We start from the raw sequence: 13,641 nt of genomic DNA on the forward strand, positions 1-13,641 counted from the left end.
ACACCACATAAACAACATTTTGTGGCAGCCATTACTGGAACTTTAGGACATGGCCACCACTGAAATGCACTGTAGAGATATCTTGTTTTTGAGGGTCACAAAAAGGAGCTCATATGAAGGGTGATAATAGGGTTTAGTCATAACCTAAATTGTTAATTGGTGGTACCTATTTTAGGAATTGTGGTTTATTTTAAGGATATTTGACCCCATAAAAAATGCTGATTCCATGGCTGATATTTGATAAAACATGTTGGAGAGTAAACAGTTTTCTCTCATGATTTTCTCATAAAGATTATGGAAAATGCTCCAGAAGCTAAAATGGGAGTATGTTTTTTAAAAAATCAATTTGTGCTATCTTCCTGAGCCATATGAGAACAAAGTCTAATTTCTGAATAACTATGTACTTCCATCCTCCGTAGCAATCTGTCCGCAAATTCACCACAGTCACTGCAGATTCACCACAGTGTTCCAATGAACAACTAAAGAGCTAACATTCTGCATTGATAAAAAAAGTTAGCAATCTGAATGCCATTTTGATGAATTCAAAGATGTTCAACTGAAAGAATTTCCTACAGATAATATTGCAATAAGTGAAGAAATAAGGGATCTATTTTCGTCATAGAAATAAGATAAAAACTCCTTCAAGCTCACCTTCCTCCTTTTTTCAAATTCTAATATCTCAGAAATTACTCAACGGATTTACCAAACCAACAACAGCATGCCTTCTGAGTAAAGCTTCCCATTCATACCAAGTTTAGTATAAATCCATTAAGTGGTTTTGGCAGAAGGTGCTAGTAAGAGTTCCTACAAAGGCTAAAGTAAAAATAGATTTTTTGGCCTCCCTTTTAACTTTTTTTCCCCTGCAGGAAACTTGGCATGCCAGACCTCAGTTGATTACACTTAGTGAGTGCCAAGGTTGGTGTAGATCCACTGATGGTGATCCAAGTTATAGGGAATTCCAAAAATATATTTCCAATGGAATATGCAGCAGAATCAAAAATGACACACTGGCATTTGTCACTGTGCAGCTATAGTTCATGTTGGAAATTAAACATACAATTAAACAAGCATTTGCAATGCAATCATTCTCGCATTTGCGAGAATTTAAGCTATTGGCATTGTAAATGACAATGCCTTTTATTTATCTGTTTTGCTAATTAACACATAAATAAAATGAATTGTCAATAGCTCAAACTCTTGTACATGCGAGACCTATTCAAAGAAGTGGCTGCCATTGTCCCGGGCTGCCTGGAACTGTAAGCGGGTCAAAAATGCGGTGTGCATAGGAGGCGCGTGCCGCCTTAATCAAAGTAAAAGCGAACTGAAAGCACAGCATAGCATGGGGGTGAAAAATGCGGTGTGCATAAGAGGCGCCTTTATCAAAGTGAAAGCATTGCAACGCGCAGGGGATTAAATTAACAAACAAGGAGCTCTGTATAATTAACAGCACAGTGCTCATGATGAGCTCCGTCCTCATTATGTATGAAAGTAAGTATGTAAAAGAAAGTTCCCCTCAAACACACATACAACACAAAAGCGATGAGCTCCGTCCTCATTATGTATGAAAGTAAGTATGTAAAAGAAAGTTCCCCTCAAACACACATACAACACAAAAGCGGACTAAAACAGTAGTTAGGCACAGCTGCTTCCGGACTAATCGGAAGTCAGTATCCGATCAACAGCCAGTAAAAAGCCAGCTAACAGGAGCTATACCAACGTTAAACAAATGGCAAGCGGCAGGAGAAATTACCCGGCAATTGGCAGAGTTTCAGGTAACATACAGATTACTTGATGCCTCTGAGAGGCAGTGCATGCGCTGCCTATGCGAGACCTAAACAACAATGACATTACCTAAAACCACAGTTAAAACTGTTATAGTTCTGGAGCAAAACCACTGAAGTAACAGTTCAGGGCCCCAATGCACACATCACAGACCATAACTTGGGCTGCCCTCCAGACATTTAACACTACAGAAACAAAGCAAAAAGCTATCAAGAGAACAGCATGGCAGGCAGCATCTGTTATGGCCTATGTTGTTTGCATTGGTAACATTAACTGATAAAATTCAGGGGTTTTGTTTCTGCATTTGAGCCAGAAACACAATTAATTCTTAATTAAGGTACGTGGGTGTGGAGTGAAGAACAGTAAACCTATAGTTATAGTTGTATACTTGCCCTTAGGATATTGTAGTAGTTGATGTTTCGAAGTTATGTTGTCAGGACTATCTTTTGTCATTTGATAATGTGCAGAGCTTATATTCCTGTATGGCAGGAAATATGAGAGCTTAGCACCAGAGGCATTCTGGGAGTAAATCTCTAAGAGTTCAGCTACTGAATTGCACTCCCTCTTTTCTTCATAAGATAAACTCACATGTTATTGATACATGACCATGGTTTCAGAAGAGTGGCACAGGTGTTTGGATCAACTTGGTATGATCCTGCCCTTGCTTTAAGCCCTCTTGGTAGTATATCGTAGAATACTCGAGGCATTTTCCATGTCAGAATATCTGTTTAAATCCCAGTTCAACATGCTGGAGAGCATACTTCATAGAGACAATCTCAAAGAGGCCCATCAAACATTTATTTTCATATTGATGCTGGTGGCACAGTTTTAATTACCAGGTTTTGGAATACACAGCCTCTTTCAGTTTTTCAATGTGACTAAATAAGATGACACTATTTTGTCGATAAACTTCCATTTTCTTTAAGCAATAATGTAGTCCCAACATTTTCAGTAGGTTGGAGGGAATATATACAGAGTCGTATAGAAGGACCAATATTTGAATTGGAGTCCCCAAAATGATAGTGATTTAAATCATGTACTGTAGATAACATTTTATTATGAAACATTAAAAAAATTAAAATGCAATATTTTTATACTTTTGCCTTATTGTGTGGTTCTTATTTCTTTCTAATTGATAAAAAATTGATATGTAAAGAATACCGTTGATGCAATCCCCCAAAAAGTTAACAAAGTAAAAGAGATTTGTTATTATCAGATATTCAAAATAGTGAAACGTGTACAGAAACACTGGCCATTTGATTCTGATGTATCTAAATCTTTTAAAAATTACATTGGTAAGAAGGCAGAAGGTAGGTATTCAAAACACTTCACTCTTTCCTATGCCTTTGTTTGGTCTCATATTTGTACCCAAATATATCTATAATGAACTCCTGCCTGCCAAACTGGCTTGGTGCAGCAACATCACAGATCTTTTCTTTGGAATGCTACTAAGAATTTCTATGCATGAAAAAAGTGTTAGCAAATTAATCATAATACTGAAACCAGTTGAATTTGTCTTTCGGACGTGTGAGCTGGTCGCTCCTTGGTTGCCCCGCATCCACACTAACTGCTGTCTCACCCAGCGCCTGCACCCTGCGCCTGCACCCACCAGTAGAGCCCTTAGCCTGCATCCCAGGCTTCATTTCAGCAGGGGCCCCTGCTGCAAGCAAGCAACGAGCGCCCAGGATTCATGACGCCAAGCAGTTGAGCAGTTTAGCAGCGGAGGCAAAACTGTGATTCAACTGCGGAATCAGCAGCTGTCTTCTTTTTCTGCAGCACCTATCCCCATCTCCTCAATACAGCCTACTGGGGGTAACTGAAGGACCTGTGAAAGGCTCTGTGGGGGAAGTCCGGTCAAGTGATTTTGATTCCGGCTGGATTCCTCTTTACAGCGTGAGGACACGCTGGACTCTGAGGCAGCTTGCCTCTTCGTTTATTTAAAATCATTCTGTTTTTCTTCCTGCAGTGCAGGGATACGCTGAACTCAGAGGCTGCCTGTCTCTCTTTGTTTATTAAGAAAATCCAGGACTGGCAACAAAGTAACACAATAAGGGGTCACGTGCTCCCTGCGACTGCTTAGTTTTTAGGTCTCGGTCCGATCCAGCGCATGCGCTGTTCTCGGCCGAGACATTTAGTAGGTGCTCTGGAAATGCTACTTTGCTGGCGAACAGCTTGCTCGAACGCGTACAAGAGCATGCGTGCGCATGCGCGTTATAGCAAGCTGATCGCCAGCAAAGTAGCACTTGCAGTGACGAGCGTGCGCACCACGCGCATCACCACTCACGTTTTTTTATTTCATTTCGCGGCCGCCAATGCTTGTTGTGTTTCCTCCAACGGAGCACCATCCAAGTAGCTCCACGTAAGGAAACTGCTGTATCCTGCTTTTATTCCCTATGATCCTTTCAAAAGCCAAGACGTCCGAGACTGCCTCGCAACACCAGTGACTGTCCTTCCAGTACGTCGCTGCCGTACATAACTCAGCTCCTTCCGGCCTAGACAGGATCGGACCACTGTGCAGCTAACGTACAGGGCGATCTGCGGGCCATAAAGACAAGAGGAGCTGCATGATTACAGGGCAGCTGTGACAAATAAACAGGCACCTATATGAATTATCTCCCTGAAATGCACTGGTCTTACCGGCGGAGCTGCCGCTGCTCCCCGCCCATCACTAATCCCCGGGCCCCGACACACCCCCTCTCGCCGGCTTCCCTGACTGGCTCCTGAGTAGCCAACCCGCGGCCCTGTCCAAGCAGAGAACAACCAGTCAGTTCAGTGATGTTTGTTTAACATTCCTGTGCCAACAACGGCTACAGCTATTAAAGAGCTAAGAACTTTCAAAGAAACTCCTGCTAACATTTATAAAGATGTATTTACAAAGAGAGGCGACTGCACTCCGTGGGCTGTACATGTGCATTCTTTCTTCTAAATGGATATATCACAACTTGATCTCATCACGAGGGAGACCCAAATGGCGGCGTGTTACAATAGCTTTTACCACAAGTATTATAGCTCCCAGGACAAAAGGAAGACGCTGCTTTATGTTTATCTGTGCTGTATCCGGTATTGTCAGGACGCGTCGGGTCATCTGAGAGTGATGCATCACGTAAAGAGACATTTTTATGAGGCGGACATTTGGGTTAGACACAAGGTCTTCTGCCTGGAGGGTGACAGCGTTTTTCCTGTTTGCGCCGAGAAAGATAAGAATATGTACACCATGTGCTCTTACACCAAACACATCATTTTCTATCGTCTTCTTTGAAATGTGTTTTTGTAACAATAGCAATGTGGTTTAATTCATGCCAGCAGTGTTTCATGGAACGCTCTGTCTAGTGTCAGCTCGGCCGTGCTGCTCCGTGTTTTCTTTGGCTGTTCTGACTGAATCTTATATCAGCGTTCAAAGCCCTCACACATCTCCAGATGTTGCCCCTGGGCTGGTATAACTGGTAATCATTGGTTTTCATTTCTCATAATCAATAGGGCAGATACACAGGCTTGAATGAGTGTCCATGTTTCTGCCTAAGTATTGAGCATCTATTATTTTTTCGTCCATTTCCCTCATATCAGTGCTTGCATATTAAGGCTCGATACTTCGAGACAGTAACCTTTGAAAAAATATCTGAAGAAAGACTTTCACTCAAGGATAGTGTAGTGTCCTGCTGGACACGTTCTAGTCTTTTAGAAATTGTACCCACACTATACACCCACCCACCACCGGCGTCACAAGTCAGGTGACCCTGTCAATAAAGGGGGCCGAGCGCATTTGTTTGTGGCCCATTAACTAGCCGACTATCCTGGTGTCTGTGTCTCGTTCTTCTGCATAATGCGGGCCTAGGGCCCAACACTACATTGGCGACAAGGCGGAGCCATGTCCAGGCGCGCAAAGGCTGCAAAATGGAGGGAAAAAGGGGGAGTTTGCTGCCCGCATAGAGGGCACCCCCTTGCAGGATGCGGGAGCACCGAGAGGCCTGCAGGGCATGTGAAGTGCCCCGAGGGAATGAGCGCGCCGAGCGGAACCCACCCCAATCGGTCACGACAGCAGGACGACGGAGCCCAGCGGGAGCCCACCCCGCATCGGCGTGAGTGACCTGCCGTTGCACCACAAGGAAGTGAGGCCCAGCGGGAGCCCACCCGCGTCAGCCGCAACTGAGCCCCTACCATGGTGAAGCCCGCGCGGAGCCCACCCGCGTGGCAAGAGTGGCCCGTTGGCCGAAGGTGAGCCTATGCACAAGTGCAGCAGCCAGAGACAGATACCAAAAGCGGAGCCCACCTGCAACGGTCACAGCAGAGAGAATGGCAGCCACCAGCTAGCACCGCCAAGAAAGCGTGTAAAGTGGAGCCCACCCGCTGTAAATAGAAACTTTGGCCCCAACTGCACGAGTGGTCATTGGCACCGGCTACTGCGCCCCCCAGTGAAGCAAGGCCAGCAGAGCCCACCCGCGGCCTGCCAGCAGCGACCCCTGCCCCTGCAACGCAGCGTGTGACTGAGGCTGCTGCGGCGGCGGGGTGAATGAGCCCGCAGTGTGTGGAGAGCTGACGGGCCCTGCCTAAAGAAAGCAGAGCCCACCTGTGTGACAGTGCCGAAACAAAGGAATAGCCGGTGGGTGCCAACCCCGCCCGGCTACACACGGCCCCTTGCCCCCCCCCCCCTGCCCGCGCGAGGACTGTGAAAGGCGTCGAGAATAAGGTGACACTCACCGGAGTAAAGGGGAGCACTCCAGCAGTGCCTGTCTGCCAGCCAATGCCCGAGCACTGCGGGCGGACAAAGCGGCTGCTCCCTGTCTGTGTGTGCGGCTGGAGAACAGCGCTGACACCCTCCCCCGCCGCGCATGAAAGGTGAAGCTCCGGCAGTGAGGTGCAAGAGCGCGAAGGCAGGATCCGGCCTGTTGCCAATGGGGGCGGCGCCCACAGCACTGAGGTAGGCCGGAGGAGAGGCACTGATGCCCCACTACCCTACCGGAAAAGCAGGAGCAGCAAGAGAAAGTTGCAGGTTGATCCGGGCAGGAGGGTCCACACCAGTGCATCCCAAGAGTGGTCAAGCGCATTGATTGCCCAGCACGACCGACGTCAGCAGGCAAAAGCAACAGATCAATGGCAATCGTGGCGGCACTGCACCACACAGAGCAACGGTACCAGACTATCGCACGGTGTCCTGCTAATCAGCCGGCAACAGTAGTCAGCACATCCCAGAGAGTGCCTCAGGGCGCCCTGCTAAAGGCAACATCAACCACGCTCTCAGCACAGACTAGCAAAGAGGAGAAGCAGTGCCTCAAAGTTCCTGCTCCCATGCAGCCCCGCTGAGCAAAACAAACCTCAAGACACATCAGCTGCCCTCTGCACGTCAAGGAGGAAGTAGCAAGACATCCACTGAGGTCTGCCGGCAAGTGAAGCCATCCTGAGCCCACTCCTGGAAAGGCAAGAGGATAGAGAAACCAGGAGGCCAAGACCACCACAGCACAGGAACATGCCACGAAGCAAAAGACAGCGAAGCCAAGCAAGACGGCAACCCCAAGAGAAACACCCGAAGGCGGGGTGAGTTGCACGCCACCCCAATAAGTCACTCTGACTTCCTAGGGAAATGGACTGCTGCATAGCACTGAACGCTCTCAGGAAAGCCTGACAACTTTCCAGCCCAAGCAACACCGACCAAGCTCAAACACCGACACCAAGGAGGCTGCAACACATAAACGGCATCCCCTCAAGGGAAGTGTCCAAGTCAACAGCGCAAGAAATACTGGTGCAGAGCATGCACCGCACACATGGCTGCCCAAAGCCACCGCCAGTGAAGAGGTCACATCACCCGCTCTTACTGGTGAACAGGCACAACCGGCAACCACTCCACAGTCACCCCAAGTGCCAGAAGAAAGCGTCCAGAAACGACACCGAGCATGTAAAGACCACGCAAAGCCAGAAGCGCGCAGAAAGCCGCGCCAGTGCACCTGATTGCACAAACAGCACCCAGGAGACATCTCCGCAAAGAAGCACTGCTGGACGCAGGTAGGAGAGCACCCACATCTCCACCGCCACAGTGAAGCCCTGCAGTAGGCCGAAGACCACACACGGTGTCCTCCCTCACACTGCCTTAAGATGGAGTCGGCCGCGACCCAAGATCGGAAAGAGAGGAGTCGCACACCACACGTGGCAGGCCGCCACAGCACCATGCGCTCCAACAAACAGCGACACAAGACCGGACGTCACGTCGCCCAGCAAGCCACAGGAGCGGTGGCGTAACCCTCCGGACACAGAGAAGCACACGAAGAGCGCAGACAAAAGCGCACCAAAGCAAAAACATTGCAATAGAAAAGAACAGTGATCACGCAGATCACCGGAAGCATGAAGACTCACCAGGAGGACGCCGACCCCCCAGTCTGGTCACCAGGGAAAAGAAGCCAACCACCCACTTTGGTTTCAAGAAAGATAAAGCCAGATGGTCGCCCAAGCAAAGAAGCCGACCAGCCAAATGGTTGCCCCAGCAAAGAAGCCAACCCACGGGAAGGTTGCGACAGGAGGTGACCGAAGCAGAGGTCAGCAAGAATCCACATAACAAGAGACCCGACACGTGGACTGAAGGTAGCCTGCCTGAGATCGGCAGAGTGGACTGGCAAGAGGTCCAGGAAGTTCAAATAAGACGTGGTCCGCGAACATGGAGCAACGAACTTCGACATCATCAAGTACCAGAAGTAAAACTATCAAAGGAAGAAAGTCGCGGCGACCGGTCCAGTCACAGAGTGGAAAGAAGACAGTGCCCTAGAGCCAGGACACGACCAGAGAGAAACGAGCGGAGTGCACGCCGCTCGGAGAAGCCTGGTCAGGAGGACAAGAGCAGCAAGATGACCGGACCATGTCGCGAGGAAGAAAGGAAGAAAGGAATCAAAGGGCATGGTTCCACCAGAAACAATAACGTCCATGAAGATGTGAAGAGGTGTGGCAAGCCAACACGCACCAGAAGAGAAGGTGACACGCACCACAACATTGAGTGCAAGGACTTACATGTCCAGGGGAGCATCGGTAGCACCAGGAGAAGAACAGGCATCTACTTACAAGTCCTCTGACAACCTGTCGGCTGCAGGAATGAACAGGCTGGACCATTGGCAACACCTACCTTTGGGATTGAGCAGAAGTCTGGATGGGGAGAGCGCTCAGACGTCCTGCAGAAGGAGAACTGACCACTCCACACCAGCCCGTGGATATCCAAGGGGCAAAGGCCTCAGGGACACCGGTGGCAGAAGGTCCCGACAAGAGAGATAGATCTACCGCCGTCTATCCTGCACGTCCCAGGAAGAAGAGGAACTTGTGCACAAAGGCAGGAGTCAACAACCACCCTCCAGGTGGAGCTACAGACTTTGAGGTAGTACTCCTCCATTCACACGCAGACTGTGGAGTTGGAGCAACGATGCGGAGAACACCCGGCCCAGTGGAAACCTGATGAAGAGGGCCTCCGGGATATCTCGTGGCAGGAGAACACCCGCAAGAAGGGCGTCCCAGTGAGAAGGATGTCTTTCAACCACTCCCTCCTTTGCAAAGTGAAGCCACGCTGCCGCCAGTAAAGAAACCAGATAGATTGGTAGAGAACAACATCCCTCAGATCTGCCATCTTGGCATCTGTCTGTCGTCACTACAAGAGCAAGGCTGAAAGTTCTTAAAGGCACATCCATGGAGCACCAGGACATCGTGCCTGTGTGAACTAGTAGTTCCAGCTGCAGATTTCTACCATCATCGTTTATCAAGTAGCTGAAGTGACGTTTGTAAAATTGCGGCAATGGTATATTTTGCGTTTATTTTCTCCCACAGGTTCGGACTTGGTTCCTTTAATTTTTATTGAAGTTTGGGAGGAATGTAGTGTCCTGCTGGACACGTTCTAGTCTTTTAGAAATTGTTCCCACACTATACACCCACCCACCACCGGCGTCACGAGTCAGGTGACCCGGTCATTAAAGGGGGCCGAGCGCACGTGCTCGTGGCCCATTAACTAGCCGACTATCCTGGTGTCTGTGTCTCGTTCTTCTGCATAATGCGGACCTAGGGCCCAACACTACAAACAGGACATTGGGATAGGATGTGGTGCAAGAGCCAGAGCTGTCGACTTAGGTGCTGTGGAACCAGGTTCGAATCTCGGTGTTAGCTCAACATCCAGTGATTCTGTGCAAATCACTTAATCTCTCTGTGCCTACCAAATGTGTCCTTGTTTAACATATTTGGTGCTCATGTAAAGCGCTCCAGTACCTTCGGGTCAAATTCGCTGCTATATAAAACTGCAAAAGAAAATCATAGATTTTTTATCCTTACCCATAGGTATGTGTAATTGTTTATATATGTTTATGTTTTAAGATAATGTTTTCATAATGGTTATATTTTTGTATAATGGCACGAGCGGACATGTTCTTGCGCACCACAGTTGACCACTTCACTCTTTCTCTTGCTAAAGCAGGGCCGTGTCAGAGATCGTCGGGGATACCTATGACTTGTGAGAGCCCAGCTGTAGCAGGCATTCCTGTCTCTATTTTATGAAGCCTTATCTTAATCCGAGTTGCTAAGCAGACAAAAGCGTTTTATCATTCAGGTCCTGTTTTAGGACTGGAATGAATGAGCAAAGCAAACCTATCAATAACAAGCATTGGCATAGCCAATAGGTCACGCCTTAGGGACCTTATAAGTGTTTTGTTATCCAGCACAATATCCTTGGTGCAACTACATCAACTGTTGCATTGCTAAACACTTATAAGGTCCCAAAGGTGATACCTATTGGCTATGACAATACTTCTTTATATATGTGCTCTAATGAACTCAAGTTCTCTGACCTGACGGAAGCCTCTGAAAGACCTAAAATAAAGGAGAACGTTAAGCTCTTCATCTTGTAAAGAGCTGACACAATATATTTTTCACTTTCCATATTTCCTGAAGAGACTTCTATTTTTGGGCATAACCTTTAGTTATACTTGAAACTTCTTGTGAAGATCCCGCTTTGCATTGTCCCTGTGCTCTTTTACTGCCGCTGGTCCAGGAGGATTACGCCGCCCAGACTGCCCTGCTGCTGCTCCTGGTGCCAATTCATTGCGTCAGTTTACAGCACCAGGAGGCACTTTAAGTTTGGTTGAGGGCTCACGGAGGAGGCAGAGACAGGCTATACATCTTTCTCCAAGCGATAAAAATTGACGTTTTCACAAAGAAACAAAGACTAAGGTACCTTGGGTCTAATTGTGCTGCTCTACACCGCTATTTAGTGTTGCTATCTTCACAGACACATTATATGGCATCAAGGGAAATGGCACAGAAAGTGTCAAAGCGCAAGTCAGCAATCGGACAGGGTGTGATTGGGACCTTGGATACTTTTTTGACACTAGCTGAATCTGCCCTTTTGCATGAAATTGCTCTCACTGAAAGGAGATTTTCATTAGAGCCACAAGTGCATTCAAGTCAGCCCACAATGCTTGAACCTGTAAATCCAACTGATTGCCTACAAGGATCTTCCTTACCCAGTCTATTGCCAAATCTGACACCTGAATGCACTAAAGTATTAAAGACAAACGACCCAGCAACTCATCCCAAAGTAATCACCAGGGGACAAAAAAGTAAGAACACTATAGGGAATAGCCTACGAATCAGTCTAGAAAACGAGAAGGTCTTGCGCCCAATGAGTAATCTTAGCATGCACCTAAGAGAGGACGAAGAAGTAAGATTATGGTGGAGGAGGAGGGGGAGGAGGAGGAGGAGTGGAAACATTCAACCATTAAGAACACCAATAGGGTGGCTACTCCAATGGGCACTGAAAGTTTGGTGCTTTTGGAAAAAATGAGGGAGGTTGTTTCAGTACTAATAGACCCTCTAATTCAAAAGTTGGATTGACTAGAAGTTAGCATAGAGAAGATAGAAAAGCTCATAGGTAGTGCCCAGTCCAATAAGCAGACACAGAAAATCCTGATGGCCTGTCAGACCACACAGTTACATCCAACTAATATCTGTCATTGTGGAGTTAGGCCTAGTTAGCTGAATGGTAGTGATGGGCCATTGAGTACACAGTTTGGAACTCAAGGTGATGGCCCAGTGGAAATATCCCAGATTGCTCCCCTGGATCCTTTGTCCAAGTACCACTACAGGGTGCCTCCAACCAAGCTTCATGACATAACACAGGCCCAAATAAGCCATATGACACAGTACAGACTTCAGGTTCCATTCAAGAGCTATTGCTAAACATAAAAAATGAACCCCCCTCCAGAAATGTTTATTATGTTAGAAATAAGGAATCTTACTCACAAGCCAACAACATTCAGGGTAATTTGTCAATGAGAGGGCCTTGTGAATCTAACACAATACATATCCCCCCAGAAGCTATACCCTACACTATAGTGCTGGCCAATGTACCCATGCTACCAAAAGGAGCCAGGGAACACTGGACGTCACTAAGAAACAAATCTTTACATCTTTACATCTTTTAAGTGTAAGGTCAGGACTATCGAATCCACTGTTTGCAGAGTTTAAAATGGCCACAAATGTCATTGCGTGCACTGCATCCCCAAATGCGATGCAGTGCGAGCAACGAAATTCGTTTTTTTTATTTCTATGTTTACTTACCTGTTAAAGTCAGTAATCCATACATTACTACCAGCCACCCTGCCCCTTCCCCTCCCCGCGTCACCGCCCGCCCGGTACTCCCAACGCCGGCCGCGGCTGTTGCCTAGATGATTTTGTAAATAGCACATACATGAGCATTGCAGTGAAAGGGACAGCACCAACATGCCTTCTAGCACTCCGGCTTTTGCCAGTATAACCATAAATGAGAGTGGAATCTTTAGGGCTGCATCATGAGGGTGCTGTGGGCTTGGCGCAAAGCAGAGATCCTCTTTTTATGCACCTGCAGCACGTAGAATCAGTTCATTTAACCCAATATTTCTCAGAGTCAGTGCATTATGTCTGACAGCACAGTTTGGAAGCAGAAGAGGCAAGCCTTGCCCACTTTTAACGAGCTGTAATGTCTGGAAATGAAATGTTAACTGAGAGAAATATTGATCAAGATAAATTCACTCGCGCTTTTTTACAAGTCCCTTGGGCCACCAGTATGTCACTTTTTCCCATATTAAAAGTGACGCACTTGGCTGTGTGCTGTGCAATCAAAGTGAATAATCATGCCACTCCATGCATGTCATATATATACCTAGCATCAACGAGACTCGTAGAACATACTTATGTTTTGTACTCTTCATTCCACAAGATAATTTTGAGGTCACATGTGATATCTCATATGATGTCCTAGGTGATCTGCAATAAGATTGTGCAGCTTTTAGTTATGAGCTGTTGTTATCTTTTCTAGGGGTTATCCCATGTTACCAATTATCACTAACACTTGACTAAGTAACTACTGTGAGTTAAAATAATGCTTCACTATGAACATTAAACAAAGTTGGGCTTAAATGTTGTCCTACCTTTAAAAGGGGCCTGGGCTACTAACATTTTAATGTTTGATGCCAACAATGGACGTTGTTTATAGTGGCTTATTTTGTACATTTTGCATTTCACCATCGTTAAAATGTCTTCACCCTGAATGAGAAGTGGGATTCATCCATGAATCAATGGTTATTCTTTCAGGATTCAATCTATTCACTGTAGCTGCTCATGAATTTGGCCATGCACTTGGACTTGCTCATTCAACGAATCCCTCTGCCTTGATGTACCCGACGTACAGATATCAACATCCAGCTGGTTTCCGACTTCCAAAGGATGATGCCAAAGGAATCCAGGCGCTATATGGTATGCAAAAGATGCATTCTTGATGGGCATTGACATTAGCTGTGATGTATTAGGGACAAAAAGTTGTTGAATGTGGTGATGTTGCTGCATTCAATGCACAGGGCATTGCTTCCTACTTTG

The 13,641-nt window shown here is 46.9% G+C and overlaps 1 protein-coding gene across 1 annotated transcript in view; it reads left to right on the forward strand.

The window, feature by feature from the left end:
* LOC147698690 (matrix metalloproteinase-20-like) overlaps positions 1 to 13,641 on the forward strand; it is a 203,694-nt gene that overhangs the window by 96,842 nt on the left and 93,211 nt on the right. The window contains exon 5 of the mRNA XM_086933491.1: positions 13,360 to 13,521. Within this exon, the coding sequence (XP_086789617.1) occupies positions 13,360 to 13,521 (162 nt within the window). The remainder of the gene's footprint in view (positions 1 to 13,359; positions 13,522 to 13,641) is intronic.

Source organism: Lissotriton vulgaris, chromosome 8 (assembly GCF_964263255.1).
Source record: "Lissotriton vulgaris chromosome 8, aLisVul1.2, whole genome shotgun sequence".
In the NCBI taxonomy this organism is placed as follows: domain Eukaryota; kingdom Metazoa; phylum Chordata; class Amphibia; order Caudata; family Salamandridae; genus Lissotriton; species Lissotriton vulgaris.